This window comes from Labeo rohita, unplaced genomic scaffold (assembly GCF_022985175.1).
Source record: "Labeo rohita strain BAU-BD-2019 unplaced genomic scaffold, IGBB_LRoh.1.0 scaffold_447, whole genome shotgun sequence".
Taxonomy (NCBI): Eukaryota; Metazoa; Chordata; class Actinopteri; order Cypriniformes; family Cyprinidae; genus Labeo; species Labeo rohita.
The window spans coordinates 1-19,967 of NW_026129365.1; the positions used below are offsets into that span (position 1 = coordinate 1).

At 45.7% G+C, this 19,967-nt stretch overlaps 1 protein-coding gene across 8 annotated transcripts in view; it reads right to left on the reverse strand.

The window, feature by feature from the left end:
- Positions 1-756: 756 nt before the first annotated feature.
- LOC127160739 (basement membrane-specific heparan sulfate proteoglycan core protein-like) overlaps positions 757-19,967 on the reverse strand; it is a 54,194-nt gene continuing 34,983 nt past the window's right edge. For 3 of the 8 annotated variants that reach the window (XM_051103390.1, XM_051103389.1, XM_051103394.1), the window contains 13 exons: positions 18,979-19,248; positions 18,775-18,906; positions 17,878-18,048; positions 17,514-17,801; positions 16,972-17,214; positions 9,401-9,673; positions 8,999-9,259; positions 8,530-8,802; positions 8,130-8,390; positions 7,661-7,933; positions 7,452-7,583; positions 2,474-2,644; positions 1,205-2,377 (listed from right to left, as the gene is read on the reverse strand). In XM_051103390.1, the coding sequence (XP_050959347.1) occupies positions 2,064-2,377; positions 2,474-2,644; positions 7,452-7,583; positions 7,661-7,933; positions 8,130-8,390; positions 8,530-8,802; positions 8,999-9,259; positions 9,401-9,673; positions 16,972-17,214; positions 17,514-17,801; positions 17,878-18,048; positions 18,775-18,906; positions 18,979-19,248 (3,062 nt within the window). In that variant the 3' untranslated portion in view covers positions 1,205-2,063. Of the gene's footprint in view, positions 2,378-2,473; positions 2,645-7,451; positions 7,584-7,660; positions 7,934-8,129; positions 8,391-8,529; positions 8,803-8,998; positions 9,260-9,400; positions 9,674-16,971; positions 17,215-17,513; positions 17,802-17,877; positions 18,049-18,774; positions 18,907-18,978; positions 19,249-19,967 lie in introns of all 8 variants that reach the window. The other 5 variants (XM_051103395.1, XM_051103391.1, XM_051103392.1 and 2 more) reach the window with 5 other exon arrangements.

The window sequence follows — 19,967 nt, forward strand, 5'->3', positions numbered from 1 at the left end:
GGTCAGCGCAGTCGTGGAGAATGCGCACGACTGCGCAATCCGACACAGCCGCCTCGCCGTCACGAGAGTTTTTTTTTTTTTTGTTTGGCACACTTCAGCATGATATCAGAGCAAGGCGAAAGTAACTCGGACATATTTCTAACTGGCATGCATCTTGCGGTGATCACCGGTGATCAATTCTGTGCAGAATCTGCTCATTTCAAACAAGCCTATAGTCCATTGCCACATCACAAACTGAGACGTCAGCACAATGTAGATTTTAAACCCAGAAGATGAAAATAGAGCAAAAAGCTCAAAAATTAACCCATTTTCTCTAACAATTAAAAGTAACTAATGCTAACACTGTCATGTATGTTGTGCAACACAAACACCTCTACTCAAATCTAAAAATAGTCTGGGGTTTCATGTACCTTCAAATGGGACTAAGACCTTTGATCATGACATGATCAGTTATGTTGTGCAGCGCACAATGTAAGTGTCACGAATCTGGTCAGTGTTCCGCGGTCACCACCAGATGTCACTCTCACCCCATCATTACCCGTTGACTGTTGTTCTATACCCCGGACTACTATTCCCATCACCCATCACGCTGATTGCGTCAACACCCGTGACCAATCAGCAGCTCTATAAAAGCCCCGGACTTTCCCCATGCAAGCCACGGAGTATTGTTGTTATCCTTATTGTTGTTGTGTTTCCATTAGCGTTCCCTAGTTTCCAGTTCCCTGTGTTTAGTTCCCTCGCCCGGCTCCCCGTTTCTCGCTCGTGTTATTGGATTATTCTCTACGTCTTGCCTGTGATATACCTGTTTGCCTCTGTTTGACCCTGCCTGTACGACCATGTATCTGTCTCGTCCCAATAATAAAAGCTCGCAAGTGGATCCGCTCGCCTCTCGCCTCTCACTCCCCGTGACAATAAGCCCGTTGTACCGTAAAATAACTTCTGAATTTTTTTAATTTGTTCAATAAACGATCTATCCGAAAGAACCTTTTGTGGAAACAAATCAGTCTTCTAACCACTATTAGCAAACAAGAGGCAAATTAATAAGTGCTTAACCGAGGGCTGCATCCTCAAGCTCAGACGTGCTCAGTACCGACTCTTTTCATTCAGTTTATTTTCGTGAATCGAAGTTCAGCGACGTTTGATGTGCAGCCTTTGTATGATGCAGCCGTTCGTTTGACAAGCGCCCATGTATTCTCTTTTTTTTTTTTAACTGACAACGGCTCTGAATGGGGAGTTGATTCCCCTGATGTAATGAATTCCGACCTTTGGAATCGACTCTCGATTTCCAACGCTTTGGAATCGATTCTTTTTGGAATCAATTCCCAGCCCTACTGCCTGAGAGGCGTTTCAAAATGGCCGACCAGTGAAATTACTTGCCTTAAGGTGACTTAGACGACGCTGAGCCATCGTCACGTGTTCTCGAGTTTGTTAGTTATCCGACAAGATTATACGTTTAGAAGTACCACTTAGGCATCAGAATATTGTTAATGATTTTGGTATGCAAAAGGAAATCACTGGGCATGGAATGAGCGATGGATAAGGTGAGCAGAGCTGGATTTTGATTGTTTAAGGTGGCGAGTGTGCCTTCATCAGTTTACTGACTGTATTCCTGTAGCGGGAAAAGCGCGTTCAGTGGAGGCAGCAGGGCAGATCTGCAGGAGGTTGTTGATGGTCTTGATTTCCCTTGTTATGAGCTGAAAGTGGAACTCGAGTAAGAGGGTCTTTGCAGAGCATTGTTCGTTGTAGCAGAAGTGCAGGAGTTTGTCGGCTTGGGGCGCTATTTGCGGTACAGGGCGGGGCCGTATGGCAAAAGAATTGACGCTGGGGACATGCAATAAGTCCTGCTTATGTATAGGCTCGTAATAATGATTGACAGGCCTGAATGTTTGGAAGTAACTTTATTTTAATTGTGCTAGCCTAATGAGTGTTTTTATGTAAAGTGCCAAAGTGGTTATAGTTGTGTGGGTTTAAAGTTTTGGTGGTTTCTTCATTTGAATTAGTTATTTTAATAATTAGTAATTAGTAACTGTACTTAATGATCCCTGCACGTAAACCTTTTAAGATTATAAGGTGCCTGAAAGAAACACAGACTCACAGTGTACAGTGATATTAACAGGATGACTGTTCTCTCCAGATTCAGACTCACACCAGTACACTCCAGTGTCTGATGTGCTGGTGGAGTTGATTGTACATGTAGATCCTGTTTGTGATCCCCACACTGATGATGAACAATCTTCCAGTCCACAACTCTCTGTGTATCTTCTCACTGTCCATCTATCAGAGTTACTCTGGTCCTCACAGCTCAGAGAGAGAGAGACAGATGTGAAGTGTTGAGTTCTGCTGGGACTGATGATCAGAGACACTGGAGGAGAAACACCTGAGAAGACAATTACAGCTGTTAAGTTTCAAATTTGAACATGAAAACAGTCTTTATTCTAGTTTCACCAATTATTTAAATTACATTTGAACTCACCAGTGACCCATAGTGGTTGTTTGTTGCTGTAGGTTGTGTAATGAACTAGTTTTACTCTCTGTGCTCTGCACACATAAACTCCTGTGTGTTTTAGAGCAGCAGAACTGATAGTGTAGTTTCCTCCAGCTCCTCTGCTGCTGTCTGAGAGCAGCTTATAATGATCATTGATGTCTGTAAAAGAATTTGTAGATTTCATCTTAAGGAGCTATTTCTACTTGATTTGACATTTTTAAATTACTTCAATTACTTTTGATTAAGTAACTTAAGATATTTAGGTTGTTATTTAGGCCACATCAAAACAAAAAGTTTCAGGAACTGGGGCATTTGTGTCTCATATCTGTTCTGTAACGCTTGGACTCAGACATGTTAAATATTTTGTTGATTTGAATAAAATTAGTTCATTCAGAAGTTACCATATGAAGCACATAATTGTCACGAATCTGGTCGGTGCTCTGCGGACCGCTCACCACCAGATGTCACTCTCACCTTTGCATTACACTCTGACTGGTACTTTGCACTTCGGACTGCATGTCCCATCCCCCACCGCGCCCATTGCGTTGCCTCCGGTAGCCAATCAGGCTCACTATAAAAACCCCGGACTTTCCCCTTGCAAGGCACGGATTGTTGTATTGTTGTATTTGTTTCTTTAGCGTTTCCTAGTTTCCTTGTTTCCCAGTTTCCCAGTGTTTAGTTCTCTTGCCTGGCCCATCCCGTTTTCGACCGTACACCGCCTGCCTTTTCGGACTCTCGCTCTTGCTTATTGGATTATTCTCTACTATTGCCTGTTATATTCCTGTCTGCTCCTGTTTCGACCCTGCCTGTACGACCATGTCTTTGTCACGTCGAGCAGTACACCCGTGAGTTCTTAGTTTTTGCAAATTATTCCACCCAACCGGACTGTATTATAATTGGGATTTTTTGCGACGGCGCAAACGAGCACTTAAAGGCTAGACTCAGACGCGAGGGTCCGCGCTCATCTTTGGCTGCTTTCTTGAACTTTGCGTTATTGTGTGTGGGCTCGCCGTGTACTGTGGGGGTTGCGAAGGAGGTACGCGACAACGCAGACAAAGCAGCCGCGCACCCCTCTCGCAGATTGGCGGTAACACCGGATCACGACGCCACAAACAGGTTTTCCGCCTGGATCGCTCGTGAAATGGCGGCCGTGACGGAGCGTGCTCGAGCTATGGCGGCGTCAGCAGAGCCCGCGCACAAGATGGCGGCCGCGCCGGAGCGCGTTAATGCAGTAGCGGCGACAGCGGTGTCCGTTCACAAGATGGCGGCGGAAACAGAGCTCCGTCACGTCACAGCTGCCATACCAGAGCTATATGGAGATACAGCTGCATTTCCTGAGTCAAGTCAAGTTTCCAAGTCAAGTCAAGTTGCAGCTGCATTTCCTGAGTCAAGTCAAGTTTCCAAGTCAAGTCAAGCTGCAGCTGCATTTCCTGAGTCAAGTCAAGTTTTCAAGTCAAGTCAAGCTGCAGCTGTATTTCCTGAGTCAAGTCAAGTTTCCAAGTCAAGTCAAGTTGCAGCTGTATTTCCTGAGTTAAGTCAAGTTTCCAAGTCAAGTCAAGCTACGGCTATTGTTCCTGTGTCAAGTCAAGTTACAGCCATCTTTCCTGAGCCACCGCACAAGATGGCTGCCACGCCAGAGCCACTGCACAAGATGGCTGCCACGCCAGAGCCACTGCACAAGATGGCCGCTGTCTCCAAGCCACTGCACAAGATGGCCGCCGTCTCCAAGCCACTCCACAATATGGCTGCCATTCCAGAACCTGTGGTCAGCACCCGGACGCCACCTGTGGTCATGATGGCCCACGTGCTGGACACACCCCTAATGACAGTATGGGCAGCTAAAGTGGCGCTCCTTCATGTCGTGGCGGCTACCCCTGAGTCAAGTCAAGACACAGAGTCAAGTCAAGACACAGCTGCCGTTCCCCACGAGTCAAGCCAAGTCACAGTTGTTCCCCACGAGTCAAGTCACGTAACAGCTGTTGTTCCTGAGCCAAGCCATATTGTTCACGAGTCAAGTCCTGGTACAGCGGATCTCCATGAGCCAAGCCAGGTTATAGCAGTTCCTCATGAGCCAAGTCAAGCTGCTGCTGTTATTCCAGAGCCAAATCAAGCTTCAGCCGCTGCTCCAGAGTCAAGTCAGGCTACAGCTGTAGCCTCCAAGTCCAGTCAGGCCTCCAAGTCCAGCCAGGCCTCCAAGTCCAGTCAAGCTTCCAAGTCCAGTCAAGCTTCCAAGTCCAGCAACGTTAAAGCCGTGGTTCCTGAGTCAAGCAAAGTCACAGTCGTGGTTCCTGAGTCAAGCAAGCTCACAGTCATGGTTCTTGAGTCAAGTCCAGTCACCGCTGATCTCCAAGAGTCAAATCAAGTCACTACTGATCTTCACGAGCCAAGTCAAGTCACTGCTGATCTCCAAGAGTCAAGTCAGGTCACTACTGATCTTCACGAGCCAAGTCAAGCCACAGCTGATCTCCATGAGCCTAGTCAAGTCACAGTTGATGTTCACAAGCCAAGTCAGGCCTCAGCCAGTCACCACGAACCAGGTCAAGTCACCGTTGATCTTCATAGGCCAAGTCAAATCATCGCTGGACTTCACGTGTCTGGTCAAGCCACAGCAGCACTCATTGAGCCAAGTCAAGGTATTGCTGTTTCAGAGTCAAGTCACGCCCTGCCCGACGGCCCAGAGCCTCCCCATGTTTCATTAGACCTCCCAGTGCCTCGTCATGTCTCGTCTATTTGTCCAGAGCCAAGTTACGTCTCTTCTGACCGCCCAGAGCCTTGTCACATCATGTCTGCCAGTGTGATGGCAATCACCATTCTCAGCATGTGGGCTGCACACTACACTCCGAAGCTCCCGTCTGATCTCAAGCCTGCTCCAGAGTTTCTGTCTGATCTCAAGCCTGCTCCAGAGCTCCAGTCTGATCTCAAGCCTGCTCCAGAGCTCCCGTCTGATCTCAAGTCTGCTCCAGAGCTCCCCTCATTTGGAGAAGCCATGCCAATGCCTCCTGAGGTGTCAGCCTTGGCTGTAGATCCTCCCATGGAGGCGGCATCCCTCTACGACCTCTCTGCTTCTCCCCTTATTCTGTCTGCCTTCTCTGTCTCTGCTGTTCCCAGGTCCCAGGCCATAACGCGGTTTCCTGCTCCAGAGCTCCCGCCTGGTCTCAAGTCAGCTCCAGAGGTCCCGTCTGGTCTCAAGTCTGCCCCAGAGGTCCCGTCTGGTCTCAAGTCTGACCCAGAGGTCCCGTCTGGTCTCAAGTCTGCTCCAGAGGTCCCGTCTGGTCTCAAGTCAGCTCCAGAGGTCCCGTCTGGTCTCAAGTCTGCTCCAGGGGTCCCGTCTGGTCTCAAGTCTGCTCCAGAGGCCTTCCCCTTCAGAGAAGCTGCGCCAATGCCTCAGCGTGTCAGCGTCGGCTGTAGAACCTCCTATGGAGGCGGCGTTATCCTGTGGTCTCTCTGCTTCTCTTCCTGTTCTCTCTGCCTCCTCTGTCCCTGCTCTCCCAGGTCCCAGACCATGACGCAGGTTCCTGTTCCGCCCCGGAGGGCTGCGGCACCTCCTGTTCCGCCCCGGAGGGCTGCGGCGCCTCCTGTTCCACCCCGGAGGACTGCTGCGCCTCCTGTTCCGCCCCGGAGGGCTGCGGCACCTCCTGCTCCGCCTCCTGTTCCGCCCTGGAGGGCTGCTGCGCCTTCTCCCCCTATTCTGTCTGCCTCCTCTGTCCTTGCTTTCCCCAGGTCCCAGACCGTGACGCAGATTCCTGTTTCACCCCGGAGGGCTGCTCCGCCTCCTGCTCCGCCTCCTGCTCCGCCTCCCTCCGCCTCCTGCTCCGCCTCCTGCTCCGCCTCCTGTTCCGCTCTGGAGGGTCGCTCCGCCTCCTGTTCCGCCTTGGAGGGCTTCTGCGCCTCCTGCTCCACCATGGAGGGCGCCAGCGTCTCACGCTCTGCCTCTGGCTCCGCCCTGGAGGATTCTTGCGTCGCCTGTCCCGCCTCCGGCTCCGCCCTGGAGGGCTCTTGCGTCGCCTGTCCCGCCTCCGGCTCCGCCCTGGAGGGCTCTTGTTCGCCTGCTCCGCCTCCGGCTCCACCCTGGAGGGCTCCTGCTCTGCTTCCGGCTCCGCCCTGGAGGGCTCCTGCTCTGCCTCCGGCTCCGCCCTGGAGGGCCCCTGCTCTGCCTCCGGCTCCGCCCTGGAGGGCTCCTGCGCCTCCTGCTCCGCCTCTGGCTCTGCCCTGGAGGGCTCCTGCTCCGCCTCCGCCCTGGAGGGCTCCTGCGCCTCCTGCTCCGCCATGGAGGGCTCCTGCTCTGCCTCCGGCTCCGCCCTGGAGGGCTCCTGCTCCGCCTCCGGCCCCGCCCTGGAGGGTACCTGCTCTGTTGGTCCTGCCTCAATCACCGGGCCCTCCACATGGACCTGGCCCTCCAGCCCGTGCCCTGTCTCGCTCCCGCCCCACCGCTCCCCTGGACTGTTGTTTCCTTCGAGCGTCTGGAAGCCGCTCCTTGGGGGGGGGCTATGTCACGAATCTGGTCGGTGCTCTGCGGACCGCTCACCACCAGATGTCACTCTCACCTTTGCAACACACTCTGACTGGTACTTTGCACTTCGGACTGCATCTCCCATCCTCCACCGCGCCTATTGCGTTGCCTCCGGTAGCCAATCAGGCTCACTATAAAAACCCCGGACTTTCCCCTTGCAAGGCACGGATTGTTGTATTGTTGTATTTGTTTCTTTAGCGTTTCCTAGTTTCCTTGTTTCCCAGTTTCCCAGTGTTTAGTTCTCTTGCCTGGCCCATCCCGTTTTCGACCGTACGCCGCCTGCCTTTTCGGACTCTCGCTCTTGCTTATTGGATTATTCTCTACTATTGCCTGTTATATTCCTGTCTGCTCCTGTTTCGACCCTGCCTGTACGACCATGTCTTTGTCACGTCCTATAAATAAAAGCTCACGCATGGATCCGCTCGCCTCTCACTCGTTGTTACAATAATATCTTACCAGATGAAACAGTCAGAGTGTACCAGCTGAATGTCCAGCCTGTAGAGGAGCCGTAAACCTCACAGATCAGAGTCACTGGATCTCCTTCAGTCAACCACTTCTGTCGAGAAACACTTAAAACAGCTCTGGGAACTGAAATTGAGAAATCACTTATTAATAACATTTTAAACGTATATGTTTGCAGTACATGAAAAGATGATCAAACTCACCTGATACTGTCAGTGTAACTTCATCACTGATGTTTGATGTTCGTGATCCTTCTCTTTCTTCTCCATAACAGGAGTATTTACCTGTGTCAGACTCAGTAACAGACCTGAATGTGTGTTCCTGTTGATCAGTGAAATCACTGACTGAACCGTCTTTATACCAGCTGTATCGCCAGCTAGTGACTCCTTCACCACAAATGTCACATCTGAGAGTGACTGTCTCTCCTCTGAATACATGTTGATAAGGTTTAATGGTCACTTTGGCTTTTGGTCCTTCTGTACAATGACGACAATTCATAATGTAAATAATGTGCTGTTTTAACTGTATGAATATTTACTTGATTGTAAAACACACATGCTACATCAGTTTAGACTGAAGTGTTGTTCTCTAGCTGTTATAATTACTTATTCAATGTCTTATGAATTTTAATTGTGTTCTCAGAGCAGATTATTATTTGAAGAAAATACTTGCCGTATATTGTCACTGTTACTGGTTCACTGTAATTTGTGTAAAGTTTTCCTCTTCGTGCTCTGCACCTGTACTCTCCTCCATCAGAGAATTTCACTGAATGTATTGTTTTCACTGCAGCTCCAGCAGACTCATTGTTTGAGTTTTTACTCCAGAGAAACACCCGTCCAACCCATGACTGATCCACCTCACATCTCAGAGTAACTGAGTCTCCAGTGAACAATGAACTCTGTGGCAGCACAGTCAGAGTTGGTTTTGGAATATCTGTCAATATAAAGTCATATGGATTTGTGACAATTTTTCCAACAGAACATTTTGTCCTAGTTGGTAAATAGTGCTTTTTTAATTCACAGACAGTGTAAGAAATATAGCTACTAGCAGCAATTACAGTGATCAGTCTCACCTGATACTGTCAGTATAACTTTATCACTGTGTTGTGATCTGCGGGATCCTCCTCTCTCTGCTCCATAACAGGAGTATTTAGCTGTGTCAGACTGAGTAATAGACCTGAATGTGTGTTCCTGTTGATTAATGAAATCACTGACTGAACCGTCTTTATACCAACTGTACTGCCAGCTAGTGACTCCTTCACCATCAATGTCACATCTGAGAGTGACTGTCTCTCCTCTGAATACATGTTGATCAGGATTAATGGTCACTTTGGCTTTTGGTCTTTCTGTACAAGGACAACAATTCACAATGTAAATAATGTGCTGTTTTAACTGTATGAATATTTACTTGATTGTAAAACACACATGCTACATCAGTTTAGACTGAAGTGTTGTTCTCTAGCTGTTATAATTACTTATTCAATGTCTTATGAATTTTAATTGTGTTCTCAGAGCAGTTTATTATTTGAAGAAAATACTTGCCGTATATTTTCACTGATACTGGTTCACTGTAATTTGTGTAAAGTTTTCCTCTTTGTGCTCTGCACCTGTACTCTCCTCCATCAGAGACTTTCACTGAATGTATTGTTTTCACTGCAGCTCCAGTAGACTCATTGTTTGAGTTTTTACTCCAGAGAAACACCATTCCAACCCATGACTGATCCACCTCACATCTCAGAGTAACTGAGTCTCCATTGAACAATGAACTCTGTGGCAGCACAGTCAGAGTTGGTTTTGGAATATCTGTCAATATAAAGTCATATGGATTAGTGACAATTTTTCCAACAGAACATTTTGTCCTAGTTGGTAAATAGTGCTTTTTTTTTATTCACAGGCAATGTAAGAAATATAGCTACTAGCAACAATTACAGTGATCAGTCTCACCTGATACTGTCAGTGTAACTTTATCACTATGTTGTGATCTGTGGGATCCTCCTCTCTCTGCTCCATAACAGGAGTATTTACCTGCATCAGTCTCAGTAACAGACCTCAATGTGTGTTCCTGTAGTTCACTGAAAACACTGGTTGAATCGTCTTTATACCAGCTGTACTGCCAGCTAGTGACTCCTTCACCATCAATGTCACATCTGAGAGTGACTGTGTCTCTTCTGAATACATGTTGATCAGGTTTAATGGTCACTTTGGCTTTTGGTCTTTCTGTACAATGACAACAATTTGCATTAAAAATAATGTGATAAATAATAAATAAATTAAAATAACAAAATGTCCTGCTGTAGTCATGCATAATATTATGTTGTGCCTAACCTATATGAGCTGAAAAGAAGACATTTTAAAGAATGTTTCTTTGTTTTTATGTTGTTACAGTGAATCAGGGCTGTAACTGGGGTTTGCACACCGGTGAAAGTTGTATCAATGGGCCCTGTTTGAAATTGTGTAAATAGCACAAATAAATAAATAGAACAAAGATACAAATTAAACAATGTTTAAGTTTTTTTCAAATTTGTAGGTGTCCAGGTAATGAAACTGCATAATAAAATGTAAAATATCATTGCATAGTGTTCACTGTATAAATGAAGTATAGATTAATTTTTGTTAAAGCTACAACTAATTCACTTAATGTCAGGATTATGTTCTGTTTGTCTTGCCTTCCTTGTGTTTTTCCCTTGTGTTTCTTGTGTTTTTGGTTTAGTCCAGGTTCCCCCCTTAGGTTTTAGTGCACTTGGTATTGTCTTGCCCATATTTGTACTTCCCCTCATTATCTCGTTTGTGACCACTCCCTTGTCTATATGTATTTAAGGTCTGTTTGTTCCACATGGTAGTGTCGGTGATTATATTGTCATTCAGTTTATTGTTTATTCTGTTACTGGTTCCCTGTCGTTCCTCTGCGTTTATTTCATGTTCACTTTTGGATTACTTAATAAAACTACACTGGTTGGGATCTCCGCTCTCCTCCATCTTATTTCCACGCACACCACGACTACGTAAAGCGTGACAGAATCACCGACCCAAAGACAACATCATGGATGCCGAGAGGAGGATCATGAGCATTCGTCGAGGGATGAGGCCGGTGGAACGATATGTGGAGGAATTCTTGGAGGTTTGTCATCTGGTGAGTTGGAGCGATGCCATGATTAATACGTGTTTTCTAATGGGGTTAAATGATTCCCAGTTGCTCAGTTCCATACCCTATGAGGATCGCTATAAACCGGTTGCTGAATTTATCAACCAGGTCCTCACCCTCAGTCATTCCGATTTTTACGTTGATGTGAAAGATTCCGATCTTTCCCCCATTAGAGAACACGTTGCCGCTCCAGCCCACCATCAGCCAGCTTCCTCCACATGCCGTCCCAACCGGCCCGCTCCGTCTGGTCTTCCTGCGCTTCCTCCTGTTCGTTATTCCTCCTCTCTCATCGTCTGTCTGGAGATCGCAGCCAGCCCTCCGAGGTCATGGCCAACCTTGATGGCCAGTGTGCTGGACCCACCACTAATGTCTGTACGCAAGAGGGCTGCCGCCACGCCAGAGTCTGCTCGCAAGATGGCTGCCGCCACGCCAGAGTCTGCTCGCAAGATGGCTGCCGCCACGCCAGAGTCTGCTCGGAAGATGGCTGCCGCCACGCCAGAGTCTGCTCGCAAGATGGCTGCCGCCACGCCAGAGTCTGCTCGCAAGATGGCTGCCGCCACGCCAGAGTCTGCTCGCAAGAAGGCTGCCGCCACGCCAGAGTCTGCTCGCAAGAAGGCTGCCACGCCAGAGTCTGCACGCAAGATGGCCGCCACGCCAGAGTCTGCTCGCAAGAAGGCCGCCACGCCAGAGTCTGTCCGCAAGATGACAGTCACGCCCGAATCAGCACGCAAGATGACCGCCACGCTAGAGTCTACACGTAAGATGGAATCCATTCCGGAGCCCCCGGCCAAGATGGCCGCCGTTCCTGAGCCCCCAGCCAAGATGGCCGCTGCACCCGAGCTCACAGTCCCGCCAGAGCGCCCTCAAGCGACCGCGCCGCCAGAGCGCCCTTAAGCGGCCGCACGCTTTGAGCCAAATCAAGACACCGCTTCACTTCCTGAGCCAAATCAAGACACCGAGTCACTTTCTGAGCCAAGTCAAGACACTACTTCACTACCCGACTCAAGCCGAAACACAGCCTCATTTCCGAAGACTCAGTTAAGTCACGTCACAACCACTGTTCCAGAAGAGTTTAGTCACATCACTACTGCTGTTCCTGCCCTGCCAAGTTACGTCACAGCTGCCGTTCTCGCAGAGTCTAATCAAGCGGCTGGGTCAAGTCGAGCGGCTGAGTCAAGTCGAGCGGCTGAGTCAAGTCGAGCGGCTGAGTCAAGTCGAGCGGCTGAGTCAAGTCGAGCGGCTGAGCCAAGTCGAGCGGCTGAGTCAAGCCAAGCTGCGGCTGTGTTCCCCGAGTCAAGCCAAGCTGCGGCTGTGTTCCCCGAGCCAAGCCAAGCTGCTGCTGTGTTCCCCGAGTCAAGCCTAGCTGCTGCTGTGTTCCCCGAGTCCAGCCAAGCTGCTGCTGTGTTCCCCGAGTCAAGTCAAGCTGCGGCTGTGTTTCCCGAATCAAGTCAAGTTTCTGAGTCAGGTCAAGTTACAGCTGTGATTCCTGGGCTATGTACCATTATAGCTGCGTCGGCTAAGTCAAGTCAAGTTCTTGGTGCAGCTCATGAGCCCGAACTGCCTCCAGCACGCACCCCAGAGCCTGAGCTGCCTCCAACGCGCCCTCCAGAGGCAGAGCCCACGTCGGCTGTCAAGGCCACTCCAGAAACCTCGCCTGCCGGAGAAGCCGCGCCAATGCCTCCTGAGGTGTCAGCCCAGGCTGTAGAGCCTCAAAAGGAGGCGGCGTTAACTGTTGAACTTTCTGCTTCTCCCATTTCTCTGTCCACCTCCTCTATCCCTGCTCTCTCCAGGTCCCCGTCCTTGACGCGGTTGCCCGCACAACCCTGGAGGGCTCCAGCGCACCTTCCAGAGCCAGAGGTGGAGCACTGCCCAGCTCGCCCTCCAGAGCCAGAGGTGGAGCACTGTCCAGCTCGCCCTCCAGAGCCAGAGCCGGATCTCTGTCCAGCGCGCCCTCCAGAGTCTGCGCGCCCTCCAGAGTCTGCGCGCCCTCCTCCTCCAACGCGCCCTCCAGAGTCTGCGCGCGCACCTCCGTCAGCGCGCCCTCCTGCGCGCCCTCCTGAGTCGGCTCCTCCGTCAGCGCGCCCTCCTGAGCCAGCACCTTATCCAGCGCTCCCTAGGGCTGTCAGAACCATAAATTCCCCCAAGAAAATTTTGGGGGGGCTACTCCCCTGTTCAGCCATGGCCTCCTGAACTGTTTACCTGGCCATGGCTTCCCAAACCCCCGGACCCACCATGGCCACAAAGATTGTGTGCTCGGCCAAGGCTCCCTGAATCCCCAGACCCGCCATGGCCCCCTGAGCTCCCTGATCCGCCCTGGAGGCCGTCCCTATATCCGGTGTCTCCTGTGTCCCTGCATACCGGCCTTCAGAGCGCCCACCCTCCCACCCCAGTGTGTGTTACGGCGCGTGTCGCGCCTTGTAAGAGGGGGGGGTAATGTCAGGATTATGTTCTGTTTGTCTTGCCTTCCTTGTGTTTTTCCCTTGTGTTTCTTGTGTTTTTGGTTTAGTCCAGGTTCCCCCCTTAGGTTTTAGTGCACTTGGTATTGTCTTGCCCATATTTGTACTTCCCCTCATTATCTCGTTTGTGACCACTCCCTTGTCTTTATGTATTTAAGGTCTGTTTGTTCCACATGGTAGTGTCGGTGATTATATTGTCATTCAGTTTATTGTTTATTCTGTTACTGGTTCCCTGCCGTTCCCCTGCGTTTATTTCATGTTCACTTTTGGATTACTTAATAAAACTACACTGGTTGGGATCTCCGCTCTCCTCCATCTTATTTCCACGCACACCACGACTACGTAAAGCGTGACACTTAAGGGCAGTGAGTGATTTTTCTTTCTTTTAATTTCTTTGGTAAATGTTAAGAACATTGACCGCATCTAACAAATTAGGTGTGGTCACTTTAAGAGACAATGCATCCAGTATATGATACACATCTGATTTCTTTCTCAACTACGTTCACTTGAGACATAACCAACAGTTGTTTTGAGGATACTCGCCAAGACAATTATTTCAACATAATTTTATAAGTATTTGTCAGTTCAAGAGCAAGAAGAGGCAAAACTCAATTCGGTGTTCAAGAGCTGATACTGTCAGTAACAGAGTCTGATGCTTTGATGCAAAGCACTGGCTGAACCGTTGTTGCGATTTAGCTCAAAAGGGAAATGTATATAAATAATTACAATTAATTATGATTAATTACAATTATTTATATCAGCTGCCAGTAGTAACTGTAGCAGAATTAATTTCCATCAATTAATCTGTTTGTCTAGTGAACATTCAATATAATTTTATATCAACTCTAAGAAATTATATTTTCTTGGCCACAGAAAATAACTTTCTTAAAGCACTATTGCATTAGAGCATGTAGCTCGAATCAGAATCGTAAAGGGACATTAATTTACATGGCAGAATCACAATCAAAACTCATGTAATTTGTGCACAAGGGTTTTATTAAGGAAGGACTAACACATAACTAATCTAAACAAACAAACAAACAAACAAACATGAAATTACTCATACATGGGGGAAGGGTCAGTGAAAAGCAGTTAGAGAGAGACAAGAGAATGTAGCTACTAAAAGAGTCAGTTAACCACCTGAGTGAAACCATCAGTGCTGTCTACAGCTTATACGAAACCTCTGTTTTGTTTAGTTAAATGTACGATACTTCCATTGCCTTGGTCGTTGAACAAGTGTCCGAATGCAGTCTCGGGTGAAAGTCTTGATGGTTTGGAGCAGTGGTGGTTTTGGAATCGTGATCACGTTCTTCCGGGTTCGAAGAGTGACGAACTCCAAAGATGTCCTGACTCGATGGTGACTGGGAGTTTCTTCCCATGTGAAAAGTGAAGAAGAACCAAGAGCTGAGAGGGACCCAGCTGAAGCCCTGTGATCTTTGGGGAATGGAAAGGCAAGGCCGCAAGGCCTGGCGCACACTTAGGGAAGTCCTGAAGAGTTCTAGCTCATCTTCCTCACCCTCTTAGGTTCTAAAAGAACCCCTGACTGACTGAGGCGAGTCATGAAGATGAATTCCAGGGTTGAGTGAAAATGTCTGGCTCTTTGTGGCCGAGAGCCACAGCTCTATAAGTTGGGGCCCGTCGTGCCCACCAGGCAGTGCTGGCTCAGGCTCCCCGTGTGTTCCTCCACATGGGCAGCAATCGGAAGATGTTGCAGAAGAGTGAAGAAAGTGAAGAGAGAGAGAAGAAACTCTTGGCATGCATTTAAAGTCTCTGGAAACTATACAGGAGGTCCAAGAGTCAATAGCGATTTTCATCTTTGGAGGGAAAGTTTACGACTCTTTGTCTGTGAGCATGGTATTTTTCATACGTAATTCGATTGGGTGTTGACGCAAAAACTACTAAGGTTTTTTAAAACACTAATATGTTGCATAGGTATCAACATATAATATACACCATCTTTTAGGTCATCAAAATACGAATTCAAAGAGACCAAACATGGCATAGGTGGGTTATACAACTAGTCATCTATCATAACGCATGTATAAAACAGCAGAAAGACAAATACAACAGACAAAAATTAAAATACAATGCAGTAATACTGTACACAAAGACCTGGGCTATGTGTGATAGGAAGGTCAAAGAAATGTTTGTCTGCTATGCTCCTATTCATTATTAAAACAACTACACACAAGCAGGTGTGTGCAAACACGTGTAATATTACAAATTTGATAGTTTAATGGCACTTAATATATCTTAATACATTAAGCCATATCAAGTGTTAATGGTTTTCTGCGGGAGGAAAAAGCGTTTAACGTTTAATCGTTTAACGACCACAGCGTCTTGTCTCTATTGGCAACACGCACCGTTTGTGTGGATTGCAAGTGAAGTTGCAGGTAGCTGAGAGTGCAAGTGGCGATTGTGAGTGACATTGTAATTTAGTTTTTTTTGTCTTGTCTTCACCACCTGGCTACTGTTGTAAAATGTTGAGATATTTAATTAAAAAAAAATAATAATAATAATAAAAATAAAGTAAAAATAAAATAGACTGCAAGTGATGTCTTTTCCAGAAGTGCAGTTGTCTGAGAGTGCAGGTCTGAGAGTGAAGGTGCATGTCTGCAGCCAGACCCTTCTCAAAATAACTGACGAAACATACTGTTATTTTCATCACAAACATTTGCACTGTAAAAAGCAGCAATTATACCTTTTAATGTTGACAACCATGTTTGGCATGAGGGAAAAAAGTGTTCCAATAAGCTACTTTAAAACTATCCTGTTGTTTTATTTATGTTATTTTCTTCTTTTAATATACGTTATGAACAGAACTGTGGTATTTCAAACATACTGAAATAGTTTAGACGCAGAGCAAAGGCGGAGCGGTGTTTCTGGTATCAGTGAGCGAGGAGTGGAGCGGGAGCGGGAGTGGGAAACGGTGAACCCGGAGCGGAGCGGTTATAAAATGCTCGGAGCGCGGAGGGGAAATTGTTGTCGCTTCACTCCACTCACATACTCTGTCTGACAGTGACTGTGTCACCCACAGCCATGGGCCCCTATAATCGTCACCACCTTTCACCCCACTAACAATTTATTTGAAAAAACAAAGTTTTTCATTCAAATTGTTAGTGAAATAAATATATTTAGAAATTGTCTAAGGAGAGCTTCCGTTATAATCAGTGAATCTGATCTGCACTCTTGATGCAAACTGTAGCTGCCCTTTGGCATCCATAAACGAGACACAGAGAGTTTCTGACGGGTGCTTCTTTCTTTATTTCGCTCGCGAAGAGCGCCATTGAGCTTTAGTTTGCGTAGCACCGTGAAACTACACAAAGGAACAACAAAACCAATAAATACACTCATATATAGAAAAATACGACAGATAAAGTTCACATTTACAGAGAAACAGATGTAAAATAAGTGATAAAGTGAATAAAGACAATATGAAACAACCAATTAACAAGCAGAGCTCACTGATTAACATACGCACAAACGAGCTCATACGACTCCGAAACAAACCGCAACACGCAACATACGTAAACATCACATACCTCGCTCCGCTTTACCAAAGGGTACTAAGATTAAATTTGGCAGACACGAGGCACTGTTCACTGGAAACTCTGTATATATCTTCATGGACTGAGGAGTAACATGAATCTTCACTCTTCTCTCTGCTGTTCTGACTACTTTTGTCGTTACTCCCCCTACTGCGCAAAGCACGTAACATGCTCAGAACAAATTTAAAGTGACAACCATATTGCGGTCATTTACACAAACTTTGATGCATTTCTATAGCAGCCCAGGTGTGAATTTGACTTTCATTATATGTGCAACAACTGCTGCAATATTCTTTAAAATATCTCTTTTTGCAAGAAAAAAAAAAAAAAAAAAAAAAAAAAAAAAGAAGAAGTTCCACTGACTCTCACCTGTAACTGAGATCCAGCTCTTGGGTGACTTTCCTCTCTCTGGGTGTTTGCAGTAGTAGAAACCCTCATGTGACTTTGAGACAGTAGAGATGATCATCTCTGTAGTTTGACTCTGGATGAGTGATTCATCTTTATAGAAATCAGCTATAATGTATGGTGGTAATGTATACTCATATAAACAGCGTAGAGTCAGAGTATCTCCTTCAGCCACAGGATGAAAAGGACTCTCCAGAATCACACCATCTACAGAAACAGAGGAAACATGAGCTGATTGAAATAGTAAAAAGTGTAACTGTGACGTAGTTAATTGAAGCAAGTAAATGATCAAAAATTGATTGTTATATTTTCTAACAAAATAAGATATTTAATGTTGCTGATCCCACTGGTGTCCCAGTGATTTTCAGTGTGTTACTACAATTGTTGCTCGGTCATAACTAAGTGGTTGCCTGCTGGCTCAAGTCAAAAAGACTCCAAATCAAACTGCTTTATTCTTTGATCATAAAGTGCCAGTGAAATTAATAATAACCATAATACAGACTCACAGTGTATAGTGATATTAACAGGATGACTGTTCTCTCCAGATTTAGACTCACACCAGTACACTCCAGTGTCCTGTATGCTGGTGGAGTTGATTGTACATTTAGATCCTGTTTGTGATGCCCACACTGATGATGAACAGCCTTCCAGCCGCCCCCAACTATCTGTGTATCTTCTCACTGTCCATCTACCAGAGTTACTCTGGTCCTCACAGCTCAGAGAGAGAAAGACAGATGTGAAGTGTTGAGTTCTGCTGGGACTGATTATCAGATTGGAGACTGGAATAGGATAATCTGAGAAAGAAAATATAAGCATTAAAATTGTCTTTCTTAAAGATTATCTAAATTTTTAAGTTCAGTTTGAACTCACCAGTGACCCATTTTAATTTTGAGCTGCTGTACCATGTTTCATAAGCTGGTTTTCCTCTCTCTGCTCTGCACACATAAACTCCTGTGTGATTTAGAGCAGCAGAACTGACAGTGTAGTTTCCTCCAGCTCCTCTGCTGCTGTCTGAGAGCATCTTATAATGATATCTGTTGTCTGTAAAAAGTGAGAATGCAGCTGTCACTTAAATGTTAATTTCTACCTGACCTTTAGAAGGTGATATAAGCATTATGAAAGAATATATATTGTATTACACAGTGTAAAAATAATGGGGCACAATGTATTGTATTATTATGAAGGCAATTTTATATTTATTTATTTATTTTTTACAGGTGTTTTACCTATATTTGGAATTTTGCACTTTGTTTAAGGTTAAGTTAACGGAAATGTCCATAAATTTACTGGTCTTGGCGGAAAATTACTTTATTTATTTATTTATTTATTAATTATTTTGCAGCCTAAAAGCAAAATCACCCATGTTTATTTCCCACAGAAGAATAATGCTGTGGTGCTATCAAAACATAGATGTGTTTGAGCATCCAAAACCAGCCATTTAGTTTGATGACACTATAGTGCAGGGGTGCCCAACCCTGTTCCTGGAGATTGACTTTCCTGCAGAGTTTAGTTCCAACCCTAATCAAACCCACCGGTCTGTAATTATCAAGCGCTCCTTAAGATCCTAATTAGCTGGTTCAGGTGTGTTTGGTCAGGGTTGGAGCTGAACTCTGCAGGAAAGTCGATCTTCAGGAACAGGGTTGGGCTCCCCTGCACTATAGTGACACTGAAATTGTACATTACAGCTTTAAACAATGGAGTAATCCAAAGCATTTAGGTTGAATGGGTCATATTATATATTACCACATGAAGCACATTATATCTTACCTGATGAAACAGTTACAATGTACCAGCTGAATGTCCAGCCTGTAGGGGAGTCATAAACCTCACAGATCAGAGTCATTGGATCTCCTTCAGTCAACCATGTCTGTGGAGAAACAACTGAAATAGAGACTTGACCTGAAATAGAGAAATCACTCATTAATAATATGTTAAACTTGTGTGTGTATATGAAGAGATGATTGAACTCACCTGATACTGTCAGTGTAACTGCATCACTGATGTTTGATGTTCGTGATCCTCCTCTCTCTACTCCATAACAGGAGTATTTACCTGCATCAGACTCAGTGACAAACCAAAATGTGTGTTCTTGATCACTAAAAACACTGACTGAACCATCTTTATACCAGCTGTACTGCCAACTAATGACTCCTTCACCATCAATGTCACATCTGAGAGTGACTGTCTCTCCTCTGAATACATGTTGATCAGGTTTAATGGTCACTTTGGCTTTTGGTCTTTCTGTACAAAGACAATAATTCACAATGAATACAATGTGATAAATAATAAAATGAATTAAAATAACAAATTGTCCTGTTTTTTTTACAAGCAGTTGTCTTAGGGCCCTTTTTATTTATTCATAAATACTGTATATGTGACCTTCTAAGCTTTAAAACTGCGTATTTGTGTGAATTGTTGTGTTCAAATATCAATGCGCAATGCTTTGTAGAAGTAAAACTACGACAATTAATATTTCAGTTGATAATTTAATAAATATAATGGCAATCATGATTTTGTCTGAGCTATGAAAAATCAAAGAATTCATATTTTTTCATTTTATTTATATGATCTTATTATTTTAGTGGGTAGAATAAGTACGTTTAGGGTAAATTAATTTCATATCCTCGCCAGTCGCGACTCTCTGATGATGATTCTCATCTTGTCTTGATAGAGAGGACTCTCTTTTCGTTATTTTCTCGCTTTTGCAAGTTAACTGTTTGGCTACATCAGTTACAAGACCGCAGTAAAGATAGTTTGCGGTTTGATATTCGGATTTTTTTTGGCTATAAATACACAACGCGCTGTCATAAACATGCAAATAATCCCGAATGTAGTTCTCCATGATTTGTGAATTCTGGTGATGATGTGCCTTTTGGCCGAAATTTTATTTTATTTTTTCGACTCTTAATTTTATAATGCTTATAGCTCCGAAAGTTGGAAACTTAGCAGACTGAAACCAG